We start from the raw sequence: 20,056 nt of genomic DNA, 5'->3' as shown, positions 1-20,056 counted from the left end.
TCACAATTCAAACAATCCAAATTGATCGGATGGCAGCAACTGTCACAATTCAAACAATCCAAATTGATCGGATGGCAGCAACTGTCACAATTCAAACAATCCAAATTGATCGGATGGCAGCAACTGTCACAATTCAAACAATCCAAATTGATCGGATGGCAGCAACTGTCACAATTCAAACAATCCAAATTGATCGGATGGCAGCAACTGTCACAATTCAAACAATCCAAATTGATCGGATGGCAGCAACTGTCACAATTCAAACAATCCAAATTGATCGGATGGCAGCAACTGTCACAATTCAAACAATCCAAATTGATCGGATGGCAGCAACTGTCACAATTCAAACAATCCAAATTGATCGGATGGCAGCAACTGTCACAATTCAAACAATCCAAATTGATCGGATGGCAGCAACTGTCACAATTCAAACAATCCAAATTGATCGGATGGCAGCAACTGTCACAATTCAAACAATCCAAATTGATCGGATGGCAGCAACTGTCACAATTCAAACAATCCAAATTGATCGGATGGCAGCAACTGTCACAATTCAAACAATCCAAATTGATCGGATGGCAGCAACTGTCACAATTCAAACAATCCAAATTGATCGGATGGCAGCAACTGTCACAATTCAAACAATCCAAATTGATCGGATGGCAGCAACTGTCACAATTCAAACAATCCAAATTGATCGGATGGCAGCAACTGTCACAATTCAAACAATCCAAATTGATCGGATGGCAGCAACTGTCACAATTCAAACAATCCAAATTGATCGGATGGCAGCAACTGTCACAATTCAAACAATCCAAATTGATCGGATGGCAGCAACTGTCACAATTCAAACAATCCAAATTGATCGGATGGCAGCAACTGTCACAATTCAAACAATCCAAATTGATCGGATGGCAGCAACTGTCACAATTCAAACAATCCAAATTGATCGGATGGCAGCAACTGTCACAATTCAAACAATCCAAATTGATCGGATGGCAGCAACTGTCACAATTCAAACAATCCAAATTGATCGGATGGCAGCAACTGTCACAATTCAAACAATCCAAATTGATCGGATGGCAGCAACTGTCACAATTCAAACAATCCAAATTGATCGGATGGCAGCAACTGTCACAATTCAAACAATCCAAATTGATCGGATGGCAGCAACTGTCACAATTCAAACAATCCAAATTGATCGGATGGCAGCAACTGTCACAATTCAAACAATCCAAATTGATCGGATGGCAGCAACTGTCACAATTCAAACAATCCAAATTGATCGGATGGCAGCAACTGTCACAATTCAAACAATCCAAATTGATCGGATGGCAGCAACTGTCACAATTCAAACAATCCAAATTGATCGGATGGCAGCAACTGTCACAATTCAAACAATCCAAATTGATCGGATGGCAGCAACTGTCACAATTCAAACAATCCAAATTGATCGGATGGCAGCAACTGTCACAATTCAAACAATCCAAATTGATCGGATGGCGACGTAACAACCTGTCACAAATTCAAACAAATCCAAATTGATCGGATGGCAGCAACTGTCACAATTCAAACAATCCAAATTGATCGGATGGCAGCAACCGTCACAATTCAAACAATCCAAATTGATCGGATGGCAGCAACCGTCACAATTCAAACAATCCAAATTGATCGGATGGCAGCAACCGTCACAATTCAAACAAAACCACCAAAATCGGTGAAAGCTTTTACTCTACAAAAAAATTATTCAAACGTAACAGAATGACTGAGTTTCTAAGGTTTTAAATGTATCTGGCACGTCACAATAAGGAATTGATAAAGCTGCATTGCTAATATCCAGATCTTTTTAAAAATTGCATTGGATTATTGCCTCGGATTGCCTTGGATTATTTTATAAAACTAGATTTCAAAAATGACTCACCACGCCTCCAAATCTGCATAATGGTCCATCAAAAATAAAGCGCCATTCGCATTCTGTGTCTCTATAGCCTGCAAAGGGGGGGGGGGGGGAATCAACAATGATTACTTTAAATATTAATAGCATGATTAGATAGCTATAATTTAATAGAGACAGATAGATTGTTATTGATTATTCTTATTCTACTTTTTTTGTCAGTTTGTGAAAGCTCTCCTTACTGGAGAATCAGTCGACAGTTAGAATCTTCATATGAATGCATCGAAACGTAAACAGAAAAGATATATCAATGTAAGGCAGTCTTTAAAAAAGGAAAAGATTCTTTTGTCCAATGAAATCAACTTTGCCTCTGCTGCATCGGGTGGTGGACTGTGACTGGTGATGAATAAAGACTAGAATCCTCTGAATAGGAATCACCTTTTACTGGTCGTTTCGGTGTTCTGACATTGAGCCAGTAATTGTTACATTATGGTTACTGTGACTTGTCTATACAGATGTGACTTTGTCCCTCTCTGTTCAGCTATGTGGTCTAGTGGTATGGCACTCGCCTTCAGATTGGAAGGGCCTGGGTTTGAGTCCCGAGCAGCACATAGTTGAGTCCTTGGAAAAGGCTCTTTACTCACATTCTCTCACTGTACTCAGATTTAAAATGATTACCTTTTTTTGTTCTGTTCTGTTTTTAAGAGTTGTACAGTGCTTGCAACACATTTAGGTCATATCAATGCCAGTAAAAAGGAATAAAATGGGATAGTAAAAAGTTCTAGAATTACGATGAAAGTAACCAAGAAAAAGGAAGACAAAGGGGAATTATTTCAAATAGGGAACAGATGTAGATTCCAAGAGCACACTATTAGTGTACTTAGTTTGAGATCACCTAAATGTCTCATCCTGACACAAGCACAGATTCCCACTAAGAGGAACACATTCAAATGTTAGCAAATCATATATATGTAAAACATTAAAAAAATATCTCCCAAAAATTCTAACTATACATTTGATTGTTTCCCTCCCAGCCAGGGTATCCGGCAAGGGCCATGAAAAACCAAGTAAGAATTTCAGGGCTTTTCGGGTTTCTCAGAAATGTTCCATTTTGTCATGTCAAATACCCACTGTTTCAAACTTAATGTGACGGACATTAAGTTTGAAACTGTAGGTATTTGACATGACAAAATGGAACATTTCTGAGAAACCCGAAAAGCCCTGAAATTCTTCAGATCCGTGGAAAATTACCATCACTGCTTAATTTTAGCCAGGGTTAAAGTATTTTAAGAGTACCTCCATGATAACGTGAGGTGGCTATTGAAACAAATCACGAGGTAGCATTACAGTGGCCTTGAAGTATGGACGTTGCAAAAACAATAAGACAAAAGGGTTCATACTTCCAATAAAATAAATGATGAATGTTCGTAGAACCCATTTCAATGGTTTCATCCCATTCAATGCCATTCGCCATGCTTCAATCAAGACTGCATTCAAAAAGCTTTCATGAATAAGATCAAATTATTAACTCCAACCCTAGAGTTTTTGCTACTTTTCAAAATTGGAAAAAAATGTATTCAAAATGAGCATATACCTACATAGATAGTTTTGTTCAACTATCATTAACATGTAAAAACTAAAACCATTAGCTTTGATACTACGCCTATGATTTGTCTCATAAAATATAATAAAAGGTATGGGGTAAATGTAACCCTGGGTATACTACGGATATAGTCGGTGTTTGGATTGAGTGAGTTAAGCAGTCATGTACATCTTGTCCATTTCCTTTGAATAGCTGCATATATCACTGTAATGAAGCATGTATAAGACCTAATATCATTGAAAGCAGTCAGACATAATAATCACACTGTATTATACCTGATGCAACAGAGTAAGACCTGCTGAATTCTTTTCGTTGATGTTGGCTCCACAGGACAGAAGTTGTGATGCTATGTCATGCATTCCGTTCCACAAGGCAAGTCCCAGCACTGTTTGACCTTTGGAATCTTTCACATTAAAACTTGGTAATATTTTATTGCTATCTCCAATTTGCTTGGAAACTGTATCTGTTGGAGCAAGAAAGGAAGAATAGAACTGTTTAATTAATGACCCATATATATAAATGACAATATAAATAATAATAATAATAATAATAATAATAATAATAATAATAATAATAATAATAATAATAATAATAAAATAATAATAATAATAATAGTATAATAATAATAATAATAATAATAATAATAATATAATAATAATAATAATAATAATAATAATAATAATAATAATAATAAAAATGCTAATAATAATACTAATAATAATGATAGTAATAATAATAGTAATAATAATAATAGTAAAAATATAATAATAATAATAATAATAATAATAATAATAATAATAATAATAATAATAATAATAATAATAATAATAATAGTCGTAACATTAATAATAATAATAATAATAATAATAATAATAATAATAATAATAATAATAATAATAATATATATAATAATAATAATAATATCAATAATGTCTTCTTACTTTTATGATCAAGAAAGACTTGTACAACGGGGTGATGGCCTTTGTTCAGAGCCAAATGGAGAGGTGTCTGCTGGGAGATTTGTGTGGTACTGTCTTCGATGCCCAGGCTGGAGAGATTGATGGAATTGAGAGAGGTCTTGTGTGTCTGGGCATTTGGATTGGCGCCGTGTTCAAGCAAGGTCTGAACCAGATCCTTCAAACCTTCTTCACTGGCATTATGCAAAGGGGTTTCTCCCTGTTACGAACAAAGAAATTAAATTCTATTTAACAAAGAAGTTCCACAACTAAAATAAGAAAAGCCTTTTGTGTTAAGTATTTTATCCTTTAAAGAAACAAAACAAACAAGCTACACATGAATTGTTATCCTTCATGTTTCAATACAATAGTGATGACAACATGACGACAACGATGATGATGATGATGATGATGTCGATGATAATGCCACTGACTTAAAAGAAAATAACAAATATTAAGGGTCTTCCTCTATCTTCACCTTAAAGTTAGCAATATTTATAGAGGCTCCGTTCTTAGCTAAGAATATCCCAGCCTCCTGATAACCAGCCTGAGCTGCCAAATGCAGAATGCCACATCCAGTCTCAGGCTCCACAGCATCGGGTGAAGCTCCACCTTTTATCAGATGAGCTGCAAAACTGTCAGGACTGTAGAGAGGGCCGTTGGTCAAAGACGCATTCTCAGCCTGGAAATATACAAATGTCTTTTAAGACACTCATTATCAAAGATAAAACACACTGTTCCATTCAATATAGACACACATGATTAAAGACCTTCACAACAAACTATCAAATGGTAACTAAGGATAAGAGGAACTGACCTGTAATAAAACAAATACTAAAGATTGACTTGATATGAATACAACTCATGGACACACTAGTCCCATCATCACTACAACCCTTCTCAAGAATCGACAAAAAAGTAAGAGTAATTCATTCAGTACCTCTTTCTGTAATGCGAGCCACAAAGGAGTGTGTCCTTCCACATTTTTTAATTCTAAGTTGATGCCCGATTTTGACAACAGGATGTGAAACACAGACTTATTGTTGGCCAAAATAGCATTGTGGATTGGGGTGCTGAGGAAAGAAAATTTACAGAGAAATATGAGATTAATATAAGTTTTAAACAAGTTTATATAGTCGAGAAATGAGGATAACGAAAGAGAATTTCTAAATTGTGAGCAATACAAGAGAATTTGATAGTTGTTAACCTCTCAGCAATTATAGCTGTTCGCCATAATATTTTGATTATTTATTGTTTTACTTTTTAACTCCCTCGAGTTCACCATGATTGAAAATTGAACAAATTTGTTGAGAGAGTTAACTGAGATGAGAGAGATTTGGAAGAGCAGGGCAAGTAAGTCTTTGATAAACTATGTTACTCGAACTTTTGTGGCTATGTGGTCTTGTGGTATGACACTCACTTTCGGATCGAAAGGTCCTGGGTTCGAGCCTCGTGCTCGGCGCATAGTTGAGTCCTTGGAAAAGGCTCTTTATTCACATTCTCTCATCGTACTCAGGTGTAAAATGAGTACCTGGCCGTTAACACCGTTGTCTTTGTCCGAAAAATTGTAATATCGCCTAACAGGCGTCATGTCCCGTCCTACATGTTAAATGTTGCTGTTGACCAGGGACCCCTTGTAAAGCGCTTTGAGCACATTTAGTGGATATTGCGCTATATAAAGCTCAATTTTTTTTTTTCTCCAGAAAAGGATAATAGGCAGGTTTTATTGTATTGGATACAAATCTATAATTCAACTGATCCCTAGTCTGGAGAGAACAATATGACCAATGTTTTGTTTTTAAGGGTTTTATCAAATCTTCATGAAATCTCAGTCATGGCAGCAAGGCAGTCATTCAGACAGTGCTATATAACATGGAAGACGATGATGAATGTCTTACCAGCCTGAGGAGTCTTGAGCATTCACGTCTGCCGAGTGATTCACAAGTTTAGAAGCAATTCTACTCATTCCCTCAATCGTTTCCTTCTCGGTTACCTTCAACAAAACCGACAGAAAAACGTGATCAAATAAAAGTCTAATTGAACAAAAGCAAAAGTTCAGTAAATGTCATGGCACTTACTTAGCATGATATCAAATTATACTTTCCATGATTGCAATAGTCGTATGAGTGCACCAAAATGACATTAACTCATGATTAGAAAAGTGAGTGGAGCAGGCACTTATGTTGGTAACAACAAGAGATGAGTGAGTAGAAAAGTGACAGAAGACAATAGAGAATAAAAAATTTTCGCGGCGGTGAAAATTTTTAAATTTTTTATTCTCTATTGTCTTCTGGCACTTTTCTACTCACTTCATCTCTTGTTGTAAGTCATGATTGCAATAGTCGTATGAGTGCACCAAAATGACATTAACTTTTTTAAAAACATCAAACTCAATGATAAAAACTTGTCACATGAAAATGTCCGTGTAATGTAATGACACAAATGTCCGTGTAATGTAATGACACAAATGTCCGTGTAATGACACAAATGTCCGTGTAATGTAATGACACACCTACACACCTTAGGATCAAACTGTGCAGCAAGGTGTAGGGGTGTGTCCTTATCCAAGTGAGACGCTATGTTGACATTACAATTATTGCTGATCAGGAAATCAGCTGAAAACTCATCACCTGTTGGAAAGACATAAATTTTAAATATCAATATCTCGTGAAAAACTTATAAAATCATAAATGGATGATCATTTTCTTTCAGAAAATAAAATATATCAATTAAAATTTATTTAGAAGTATATTGACAATGAAATGGAGAATCTAGATAAAAGATAAAAACTGGGCTGGATAACTTTTCACCAAATATGTCTTCATCATTGTTTCAAATCATATTTAATGAGAAAAACTATAATAGGATATAGAGAAGTGCCTGATGGAAACAGAGAATAAAAACAAAACAAAACGACACCCTGCCAGGCAAAGGGTGTCACATCAATTGGATCCTGACTTTGGCTCTCTGACACCCTGATATTTCAACTCTGTTTTCATCTTGCACTTCTCTATACAGTATATTTTTTCTCATCCTATTTCACGCTTTTTCTGAATTTAACATCATATTTAAGCAACACTAGAGAGCAGCTGTATCTTTTTCATACTATTATAACTATTTTTATCGTTATCATTATTGTTATTATGATGATCGTTGTTAATATTATTATTATTATTATTATTATTATTAATTGACACATTCAATCATTTGGTTTTATTTTTCCTTGGGCAAAATCATTAACTCCCAATTCGCTCAATTATATAATAATGGGTGATTTCTGTTTATATTAGGTGCTTAATTGATGAATTATCTATAATATTCCTTCATGGAATGCCTAAGAGAAAGCATCTGGTGATGCGAGGCAGGTGGGCATAATTAATTAATATTACAATAACTATTATTATCATTCAAGCAATGCCCAGATTACAATATATCAGTAAGTGTTTAATCAAGTACAGCAAAGTACGAGGGATTGAAGAAGGTGTTTGGCCGAAGCAGTCAAGATCGCCTCTCACATCTGCCACAGGTGACATCATTATGGTTCACAGCAAGCAGATGGAGAGATGGGCAGAACACGACCAGCAACGATACTCACTTGAAATCAAGACGGCACCGTCTAACTTTTCTGTTACAATGGATTTGTCCCAAGAAAATATTTAATAATCCCAAATGTCTTTTCAACATTGCAAAGTATGTACACCAACACCTTTCAAAAGATCTCTCAATATTTCAAAACTTGGTAGAATTTGTCTATGCCATGTCAAATATTCTTTAGCCATTTAGTAATTTTAATGTCAATTTTTAATAATTTGACAAGGAAATTCGTAATTTCTGAAATTGTGTATGAACAACCACAATATTATTATTATTATTATTATAGTAGTAGTAATCGTAGTAGTAGTTGTTGTTCTTCTTCTTCTCCGTCTTCTTATCATTATTATTATTTTTATTATCATTTAAGTATTACTAAGAATTAAAAATTCGTAATTTTCCATAAAATTTCGTATTTGGCCATGAAATTTGTCTAAAATTCGTAAAATTACGAAAAATTCTTAAGACTCGGCATGTATGCTCTTCCTTCAGCAGACATTACACACAATATCAGTGAGAAGAGAAAAATGTTTGTAAAATAAATGTCATCAGTCACCTCGTCGAATGGCTTTGTAAAGTAAACATTTTCCAGAGTTATCCTTCCTGTTGACATCTCCACAGTTCTTGACCAGCGTTTGGGCAATGGTCTTCTGTTGCATCATCAGGGCAAGGTCAAGGGCCAAATCTCCTTTGTTGTCCACCTCATTGACCTTGATGGATAACTGGACAAACATTTTATTGTAAAAACATCATTAATAAATACATAAATATATCAATAAGTCAATAAATACATCAATACATTTTTTTAAAAATGAATAAATAAATAAATCAATAAAAAGAACAAATAATAATAACATAATAATAATAATAATAATAATAATAATAATAATAATAATAATAAAATAATAATATAATAATAATATAATAATAATAATAATAATAATATAATAATAATAATAATAATAATAATAATAATAATAATAATAATAATATAATATGAATATAATATATATAATAATATAATAATAATGATGATGATATGATGATGATAATGATGATATAATAATATAATAATAATAATAATAATAATAATAATAATAATAATAATAATAAAATAATAATAATAATTAAAATAATAATATAATAATAACAAAAATAAATAATATAATAATAATAAATAATAATAATAATAATAATAATAATAATAATAATAATAATAATAATAATAATGATAATAATAACAATAATAATAATAATTTAAAAAATAATAATATAATAATAACAACAACAATAACAACAACAGTAATAATAATAATAATAATAATAATAATAATAATAATAATAATAATAATAATAATAATAATAATAATAATAATAATAATAATTAGGGGTGAGAATAATTGATGACAAAAAAGGAGGACATTTTTCAGCACGTAGATCTTGACCCATCCATGTGACTATAAGCTATAAATTTGATTCCATTAAAATTTACTGAGATGAAATCCAAAATGTGTCTCTCAGGTTGACAACCGGTAATTATCAACAGTTAAAGGTTTAAATATGGTGGTTGTAGTAGGGATGATGATATGGTGGTGGTTGTAGTAGTAGTGGTGGTAGTGATGATGATGTGGTGGTGGTTTTAGTAGTAGTGGTGGTAGGGATGATGATGTGGTGGTAGTTCTGGTAGTAGTGGTGGTAGGGATGATAATGACGTCTACATGAGACATGACGCCTGTTAGGCGATATCACAATTTTTTCGATAGAGACAATACTGTAGACAGCTAGGTACTCATTTTACACCAGAGTACAGTGAGAGAATGTGAGTAAAGAGTCTTTTCCAAGGACTCAACTATGCGCTGAGTGAGGCTCAAACCCAGGACCTTCTGATCCAAAAGCGAGTGCCATACCACAAGATCACATAGCCGCACAGATGGATGGCAGGTCCCACCTCTGTGTACTTGAGCAGGACACTACACACAGCAACCCACTCAACTTAGGTGTAAATAAGTACCTGGAAATGGGTAGTGATGAGTATTATGTAAGAGTTTGTACAAAATAGGTGATGAAATAGAATGATTGGGGAGAGGTAAGCCATTTGAGGTGCTTCGAATCATGAGTTATTTTATAGAAATGTGACGGGCTATTTCATTTTAATTCATCCAAGTCAAAGGTTTTCATCATTTTCTTATTATTGTTAAAATGCAAAATAAACATGAATACGAACCTGATTGTCAAACTCGATGAGATAGAGAAAGATGACGTCCTCCCTGTGAGCCCTGATGGCCGTGTGTAAAGGATATTCTGTTTTGGTCTTAAACATGTTATACAACAATGGGGCAGGCATGGACTTGAAGTCTTCGCTAGTGAATTCATTCTTGAAAATGAAAAAAAAGTTAAAATATGATAATAATAATAATAATAATAATAATAATAATAATAATAATAATAATAATAATAATAATAATAATAATAATAATAATAATAATAATGCTGAAAACTTATATAGCGCTATAACTCCGACACAACAGACTCTAAGCGCTTAAATTACAAATTACTTTGGCTGAAACATACTCATTCACACACACAAGCATACATACACACACACACCCAACACACAACAGAAACCAGACAGACCTATCTTGCTTCTCATACCATCTACTAAAGACGAAACAGATATGTTTTAAGCGAACGTTTAAAAATAGACAAATATTCTTTTTCACGATTGCTCTGTGGTATGACAATGAAAATATATGATACCTGATTATCTCTGGTATTAATTAGTCAGTCATGTAAATAACAGCGGTATGTTTTTATTTAACTTTGAACAATTGTAAAGCTTATGGAAATAAAGATTAAGTTTCCTTTTAAAATGTAAAATGGAGTGCTGCCAAATTTAATTTTTGCCCTTCGGGTGAAAAGAAGAGACAAAAATGGTGAACGAGTCTAATTTTTTTGCTGCAAGATCAAAATAATATTTCAAAAATGGCAATCTTTACCCAATGATTAGAGATAAGTTCTGAGCAATGGTTTTTCAAGACTTCTGCGCTCATTTCTTCAGCTGTTTGGTAAAATCTTATACAGTTCTTCATGTTGACAAAGGAAACCAGTCCGTTTTCGCATCTGTGGAAAAAATAACGACACCTTTCAAATCAAAACGAATATAGAATAGTGAGAGAGAACATTTGAATTACCTCACAATTGATTGGTGTTTAAATAAAACTACTTTAAAAGACGTGCATCTTTATGTCTGTTTTTAAATATATTTGTCAAATAACTTTGGTTTCATTTAATTTCAACATTGTGACAAACCCGAAGAGCCAAAATCACTTCTAAATGTAAAATGTAGAATTTGGATAGAACAGATGAAACTAAAACAATTTATCTCTATTTATACATGGGATGAAATAATTGATTGGTGATTAAAAAGACGACAACTCAAACAGCGACCAACAACAATTGAGTGATATACACGATATCTGGAGGCACGAAAAAAATATATGAAAAAATCCATATGTCAAGAGCAAACTTCAAAAATGTCACTTTTTACAACTATGTTAAAATATTCTGTGATTTTCGCATGGACCAGATAGTTTGTCACAGTAAACCTTGAGTAATCTGCACTCCTGTGACAGTTGTCATTGTTTTAAATGACCTCAAATGTGTTGAAAAAGGTGTTTCACTAAAATTTTTACACCATACAATTGAAAAATTTACCTGTACAATTATAACCGAACCCCCCCCCCCCCCTCCAAGCCTGAAATTTTACAATAATCAACCCTAACTAATCTGTTGAACATTTTTTATTCCACTATTGTTTTATTAAACACACTGCACAAGCGCCATATTGAAGAATTTGGACGTAATTCTCCAATATTGATGTGATCTGTCAATCCCTAAATTTGCTTCATGACTTTTCTGTCGCATTTTCCTTGTGAACCATTCATTTTCTAATGGCTTGAATAGCGAGTTGATCCAATGCATTTGAAACTTAGTCTTTTAACTTTGTTGTGTAAAATGTACCACACGTATCAATCATCAATGACCAATCTGTTGGATTCAAGTCAGGGGTCAGTAAAGGTCATTCATCTTTGTAAACAAATCCAATATTACTTCTGCTCATATTGAAAATTATGTAACATTGTTGGGAGAAAAAATAACTGTTGCAGATTATATCCCAATCCGTTATTTGTTTTTAAACTAGACAGGAAACTTCTCACACTAGTCACTGTTAAAACTGTTACTGTCACTAAACTGTTAAACCAAGATGCACATTTGGAAACCTTTGATATCATGGGTTTTGGTATAATCAGCATACTGTCTTAATAGGGCATTTAGATTTTTTTTATCAAACTTGGCAAGTATTAACTTAAGGTCTTGTTTTTGTTGCTTATAAATTTTCAAATATTCCTGATGTCAACTTCGTATTGAAATAGCGTCATAATTTTTCCATTTTATTTTTCTAGCAGCCTATATAATATTTAAAACTATTTCAACAAAAGAAAAGATACAAACAACATCAAACGAATAAGCCATTTTAAGTCCTGCAGAAAGAGAAATGTTTAAAAAGTTTGTTTTCACAAACCTTTTTCTCAGGGCTTCAAGTTTGTATTTGGTGGCAGCTTTCAATAATTCTAACAAAAATGAATCCTGAGCTTGGATGTTTATTTCATCCGTGTAGATCCATCGGACCAACGAGAAAGCGACATCTTGTCTAATGTCTGGGAAAGAAAGATAAATAAATAAATAAATAAATAAATAAGAATTGGTATCTCTGAAGCTGATTCAATTTACTTAAAGATGAATATTGCTGAAAATGCTAAACACAAAAAGACACTTTATATTTGTTGTAATACCAAAAATAGAATATGTCGAAATACGATACTGGTAGATCTTTATCACGGAGTCATGGCTTTGGAAAGGGAGTTGTCATCAGAGAAAGGCATTTATTATAGAAAACGCTGATGGTTGGGACTGCTAATAAAACATACACGAAAAAGAAAAGGGGAAAAAACAAACAGAACAAACCAAAAAAGACAAATAAACAAAGAGATCGGGTAGCAACAGATACGACACATTGCATCCTGTACAACGAAATCTGTTACTTGTTCCTCCATTCAATGGACTTGTTAATATTCTAGTGCTAAAGTCCTGACAAGATGCATTGAATGTGTTGATTCAGTAAGACCAACCTGACATATCCAAAGTCGACACATGGGACAAGCTTGCCACGCCCCAGTCATCACTTCGGGCAGATAAAATAAATTTATGAGCTTTCACATCTTTTCCTCCTTCTAGTAAAATGACTAAGTCGCTGTGGATAAACAAAACAGTAAAGAAATTACAATATGGTCGGTCATTCATTGAGACAATAATGAGGTGATATTTATTAAGGTCAAACAGGCTATCCCAGAGTTTCACATTTCATGTCCAAGCCATGTTTTGTTCAGAACACAATGTGTACTTGTCAGTATAAAAAGTTTTTACAAAAAAACTTTAATCAAAAATCATATAATTAGCTTCATTAATATAATTCACAGTAAAAGCATAAATATTATCTGAGTACATTCAGAGTGTAAAACATGATTAAATGTTGTTTTGTTTTAAGGTTAAGGTTCTATGGCTATGGCACTTGCAACCACGTCTGTGACCATCTGGCAGACGCGGTGTGACCATCTGGCAGACGCGGTGTGACCATCTGGCAGACGCGGTGTGACCATCTGGCAGACGCGGTGTGACCATCTGGCAGACGCGGTGTGACCATCTGGCAGACGCGGTGTGACCATCTGGCAGATGCGGTGTGACCATCTGGCAGACGCGGTGTGACCATCTGGCAGACGCGGTCAGAATCTCATCAATAATTGATACCGGTATCAAGAATTGAGATCTATTTCAGGCACACGATTTCAATCAAAACATACCAAAAGTTAGTAAAACACTGTAACTGTAAATGATTTAATAAAGCCGTTGAATTGCCATAAATTACCTAAACGCCTGTCCATATTGATAATACCTGTGTTAGTATCGATTAAGATATTTGAGTTTTTCAATTCCGTTGTAGGGAATATACACGTGTGTATTCAGCACACTGGTGTAGGGAATACATAGTTCCCGATCAAAAACAGCTATGAAGAATCAAAATTGTCTTACCATTTCTAGGACACAAATTATATTAAAGAATATAAAATAGTGAACTCTTTACAGAGAACATAAGCAAATTGTAACCATCTAATGCTCGATGTCAATTAATTTCTCATTTCGAATATAATTTCTTTTTTTTTTTTCACTGTATAGTTAATGTTTGATTAAATTCCATACACAGCTGATGAATTTAAATGCCCATTACCTATATTGCTCTTTGTCAAAAAGATCTGCAATAAATTTGAGGAGTCTGGAGACAAATCCATCTTGGCTGTCATTTGCGTCACTTCCTGATCCAGCGACGGCCACCTGATAACGACGCTCTACATCTGCTAATCTGTTCTGAAGTTTCACATATTCCTCACGAAGCAGACTTAGATGATTCTGAAGTTTACTGACTTCATCACCTAGAAAAAAAAAAAATGTCCATTTAACTTTTATATATATATTAATATATTAATAGATAACGTGTAGTTTTCAAACTAACGGAATGCCAATTTCTGCTACAAATGATCAAAATCATTTTAAAAAATAGAGTTTTACAAGGCCATGAAATCTAAATTAAATAACAGCCTTAGATATGAGTATGAATAGGTAGGTGGTTTTTTTCAGTCTTATGATGGACTGTGGAATTGGAATGTTAATCCTGGCTCATGTATCAAGAAAAAAAAATGAACAACTATTAATTGCTATTTTGACACGATATTGGTCGCATACTCTAGTCAATCCTTCAACAATAAATTACATGGATCTGGCATACAGGCACATGCCATTGTCAGTATCCTCTACTCCTATCCAGATGGTGACAATAAATTTTTAATTGTTCCTGACCATTTTAACGCAACCACAAAGAAGTCAGAATAATTTCTTTGTTCAATCACTAATGATAATGGGTGTATAATTCAATTTTGACATGTAAATGCGCTGGATTATCTCTGCTGGATTATCTCTCAAAGCTAAGCATCAAATGACAGCAGAGCTTCAAACAAAAACTGCCAACTTTCATCAAAATTGATACATTCACTCTTTTACTTGCCATCAACCTCACTTTTTACTTTTTAGGACAAAAACCTCATATTTTTTCCATTTTAATTTAACCCTAATTTTTTTCCACACTCACCATAGGTGTAAATAAAGCTTATTTTCTGACCTTTAAAATGATATCCAACACTTGCCATTAAAACAAATAAAGTAAAAACATTGAAACAAATTTACTGAAAACAATAATTGGACCATGTTGACTACAAAACCCAAACTTTCCCGATTACAGCGAGATACTGGTTTTGGGGCTGCAGTGAGATCACAGATTCTCTCTGTAAAATTGACTAAAATATACTAAACCAACAGAAAAATATAAATAACTCTGAAACCGTTAGTCGTAGAAGTAGAGAAATAAGTAAGGTATCAAATGTTATGTTCTTTCAAGTCCATTCCACCTGACTGGGTCATATTAAGATGTTTTGAGTTTGAAAATGTTATCAAAGTCAAAGTGCCTAGCCTAGTTAGTGTAGGCTCCTAGGTGTAGGACTAATTTCACAAACTGACTTAACCCTCTCCTTACCAACCATGGCAAAATCGTCACATTCACGAATGATTCGTTAACGTAGGGAGTTTAATAGAAATTCTAAATGTACCTCACACACTTGAAACCAATGTCATATGAAAGAGCTGGCAACACAGATTACAAAACAGTTTGAATTTTGTTTGCATCTTGATTAGAAATGTAGTTACGGCAGTTCAAAGTCTGAAATTTCAGACCGATTTTTACCCCAAAATTACCATTGCAAAGTTGTGACCGAAATCGCGTGATGTTAATAAAAAATGGTATAAACAGTCAATATGGAGTTCTTATAATATATTGTATACCAAAATGTTCGTCTTATCGAGGACAATGCATTTACATTAATAAAGAGGAAGATAAACATTTCAAATTAACACATTATTACATAATATGACGCAAATGTTACATAATCAAAAACTCGGCGAGATGTAAGAAACAATTTGCTCTATCACTTTTGGATTTATCCCCAATATCTCATTGAAACAATTGCAAATAATTCCCCTCTTCTAATTAATACATAGAGAATAAAAAAGGGTTTGAGAGTATTTAAATGAAAAGATATAAACATGTTGTGTAATGTCATAATGAGTTTATTTTTACCTATGGCAATTTAATTGCATATAAATAAAATGGTAGATTGAAAAAGTTCAAATAAATTGAAACAGATTCCCTATTATACCTAATTAGAAGGAAAGTTCTGGCTTTTAATACTTTAAAAAATTCTGCTGAACCACTTTGGGTTTATTGCTATTACATCATTTGAACTGACGATTAATATAATTTTATCCCCCCACCCCCTCCCCCCTTCTCTCTCAATATATGGGGGTGTCAAAACTAATAGAACTTCTTACCATAATAATTATTAAGGCTAAGGCCTTTAGAATATGGATACAAATGATAAACATATCTAAACATATGGGAAAGAAACTTGATGACTTGATGGCAAAGTAAAATAAAATTAAATGAAAGCAATTGGTATTTTTAAAATATCGATATTATTAATATCGGATTTCACAAAGAGAAGAAATATACGAACTTTTAAAACAAAAACTATAAAAAGCCTATAAATAAAGTTGGAAAGTATGTATTCAAAATAAAAACATAGCAAATAATAGTACTGAAAATATTATGGACTAAATTTAACATAATACATAACTTAGTTTAAAATATCGATATGAATATCGATATCGTCCGGCAGCCATGATGAGAAGATAATGTAAACAAGGCATTTTGGCGCAGAGTTAAAAGGTGTCTGCGCATCGATATAGAGCCCTGAAATTTGGCATGAATAAAGTTTAGATGTTATTCTAAAAACAAGCGTTTAAATTTTAAAAACACACGCGGTAAATAAAAAAATAAATGCATTTGAAAATTGCCAAATTTTAACTTCATATAACTTCTGGAATTATCAATGGATTTTTCCTTAATTGGCACCATTTAAAAGGAAATTGAAAGACGAAAATAATGATATCAAATATCTGCGATATTCCTCTTTATAACGAAGTTATGCATCTTTAATTGAACCCCCCAAAACGCGAACGGCAATTTTCGGTCACAACTTTCCTATGGGCGAGTTGGGTCAAAATTTGACTGCCACTGCTCACTAAACTGCCTACGTTAACAAAACAGTTAACGTCGTTACGATGAAACCAACATTTTTCTCATTCAGATTTCCTTTGTATATCACGAATTTGAAGAATATTTTAGTTTTAGTTATAAGGACTAAACAAAACAATGTACAGCGTGTTCTAATTCCCTTTGAGTAAGAGTTTTAACATTCTATATTATAATTATAATAATAATATATGCTGTGACTCTACTGTGTGGATAGGGATAGGGGTAAGTTATAACGCTTTGAGGAAAATCAATGAATGGTCAGTAAACGCACAAAATCGATTAGTGTTGCCATTGTTTGTATTCAAACGACTGCCCCTTTCTCTGTGTGTCTATTGATGTAAAAATAAAAAGATGCCAAGGCTCAAGATTGTTGCTTGACAGAACAGAATCAGTTTCAACGACAATGTCAATGATTCGATTCATTTTGGAACAGGCGGTGACCACCGGCGTTCAGAATTATTAAAATGTAGTGTTAAAATCTTGGTGTCCCTTGAGTGTCACCAATAAAGCAACCGACTTTGTATTTTCAGCATATATTTTTGAATTGCATGTCGTCTTCAAAAGAAGAGGCAAAAGCATCCATACAAGAATCCACACCCCTTTCTGATTTCCTGCTCACTTACCGTCCGCCATATTTTTTTTTTGTGTGATCATGTGACCAGTGACCAACTGCTAGTGACTACTTAATTCATAGGTGTATAAATAGAAGATAGGAAAGCCAACTCGCGAAACTTCACCATCGACGATAAGACATTCAATATCGGGAATTCCCCTTGTTCGTCATAGCAGCTTACCGTATTTCTGTAGTTTTTGCGTTCGTTTATTCCATGGTTTATTTCTCTCCTTTCAGATTGAAAAAAAAAAAAACCCCAATAAAATGGAGGGAGTGAGAAATAGAAGGGGGGGGGGGGGGGGGGGGGAAGGGGAGAGAGAGGGGAAGGGGAGAGAGAGAGAAGAGGAGGGGAGGGGGGGGGGGGGGGGGGGGGAGAAAAGAAAGAGAGAGGGAGGAGATAGAGACAGAAAGCAAGTAAAAAGAAAGAGAATAGAGATAGATAGGTAGTTTATATATATATAAACTATGCTCAGAACACTACATTGGCTGCCTGTTCGAGCCAGAATCGAATACAAAATTGCCCTTTTTTCTTTCAACGCACTAAATTCCCGATCTCCGAGCTACATTCAAGAACTTGTGTTCCCCTTCTCCCCGATTCGCCAGCTTGGTCATCGGAGATCCAGCTACTAAAAGTGCCAAAAACACAGTTTACTATAGATCTTTTTATAAAGCAGGACCTACCATGTGGAACTCGCTTCCTTTGACAGTAAGGCTCTCGGGCAGCGTAGAAAGTTTTAAGAAAAATCTAAAGACTCATCTTTTACAGAAATTTTTATCCTGGGCATTTTCTTATTGATGAGTAAATTATACGTTTTATTTTTTGATTCCATTTTGTTGAATGTCGATTTCATTTGATAAAACTTGCATAGTTAGTGTGTGCGACTGTTGTGTGTGTGTGTGTCTGTTTGGCTCGGTACGAGTGTGTTTATGGATTGAATTGTTTGATAAGTACATTGTAAAGCGCTTTGAGGCTTCGACGTTTAGCGCTATAAAAGAACACTTTAGGGCAGGACTCTCCTGGGGCAGTCCTGACCCAAATCTGTAACCTTTGTAATAAAGTGAAACCTACCGCACCTAATGGGACGGAACAAAACAGTCCTATTGTGTCCCCAGGCGTTGTGAAATGCTACAAAATCAACGGGACAGGACGTATTCATATAATTTGTGATAGTAGAAAAATATAGATTAGGGCAAAAATGTCCCAGACTTGGCAGCGCCGTGTCAAAGTTGCAATGCCTGTCTTTATGTTCTGCACCCTCATGTTCAACTTTTCATCTTTCTACTTCAGCAATTTTTGTTTTCCTATTTATTTACTCCTATACTACTACTACTACTACTACTACTACTACTACTATACTACTACTACTACTACTACTACTACTACTACTACTATACTACTACTACTACTACTACTACTACTACTACTACTACTACTACTACTTACTACTACTACTACTACTACTACTACTACTACTACTACTACTACTACTACTACTACTACTACTACTACTACTACTACTACTACTACTACTACTACTACTACTACTACTACTACTACTACTACTACTACTACTACTACTACTACTACTACTACTACTACTACTACTACTACTACTACTACTACTAACATACTACTACTACTTACTACTACTACTACTACTACTACTACTACTACTACTACTACTTACTACTACTACTACTACTACTACTACTACTACTACTACTTACTACTACTACTACTAACTACTACACTACTACTACTACTACTACTACTACTACTACTACTACTACTACTACTACTACTATCTACTACTACTACTACTACTACTACTACTACTACTACTACTATTACTACTACTACTATCTACTACTACTACTACTACTACTACTACTACTATACTACTACTACTACTACTACTACTACTACTACTACTACTACTACTACTACTACTACTACTACTACTACTACTACTACTACTACTCCCTACTACTACATCTACTGTTGCTTCTACTGCTGCTAATGCCACTAATATATTAATACTACATCCCTTATATTTTGTATTTATTTCCAATTCCATTGTAT

The 20,056-nt window shown here is 33.9% G+C and overlaps 1 protein-coding gene across 1 annotated transcript in view; it reads right to left on the bottom strand.

The window, feature by feature from the left end:
- Window positions 1-18,006, bottom strand: part of LOC144966942 (rabankyrin-5-like) — a 37,303-nt gene extending 19,297 nt beyond the window's left edge. Inside the window, exons 1-14 of the mRNA XM_078903637.1 lie at window positions 17,984-18,006; window positions 14,388-14,589; window positions 13,234-13,355; window positions 12,627-12,762; window positions 11,041-11,164; window positions 10,269-10,418; window positions 8,601-8,766; window positions 6,974-7,083; window positions 6,352-6,446; window positions 5,394-5,526; window positions 4,932-5,135; window positions 4,439-4,673; window positions 3,773-3,960; window positions 1,922-1,989 (exon numbers count right to left, since the gene is read on the bottom strand). Coding sequence (XP_078759763.1) covers window positions 1,922-1,989; window positions 3,773-3,960; window positions 4,439-4,673; window positions 4,932-5,135; window positions 5,394-5,526; window positions 6,352-6,446; window positions 6,974-7,083; window positions 8,601-8,766; window positions 10,269-10,418; window positions 11,041-11,164; window positions 12,627-12,762; window positions 13,234-13,355; window positions 14,388-14,589; window positions 17,984-17,993 — 1,943 coding nt within the window. The 5' untranslated portion in view covers window positions 17,994-18,006. The remainder of the gene's footprint in view (window positions 1-1,921; window positions 1,990-3,772; window positions 3,961-4,438; window positions 4,674-4,931; window positions 5,136-5,393; window positions 5,527-6,351; window positions 6,447-6,973; window positions 7,084-8,600; window positions 8,767-10,268; window positions 10,419-11,040; window positions 11,165-12,626; window positions 12,763-13,233; window positions 13,356-14,387; window positions 14,590-17,983) is intronic.
- Between the last annotated feature and the right edge of the window lie 2,050 nt (window positions 18,007-20,056).

The sequence above is a fragment of the Berghia stephanieae genome, chromosome 3 (genome assembly GCF_034508935.2).
Source record: "Berghia stephanieae isolate SIO BIC M18660-M18661 chromosome 3, UCSD_Bste_1.3, whole genome shotgun sequence".
In the NCBI taxonomy this organism is placed as follows: domain Eukaryota; kingdom Metazoa; phylum Mollusca; class Gastropoda; order Nudibranchia; family Aeolidiidae; genus Berghia; species Berghia stephanieae.
This window is presented reverse-complemented; position numbering and strand designations above follow the sequence as displayed.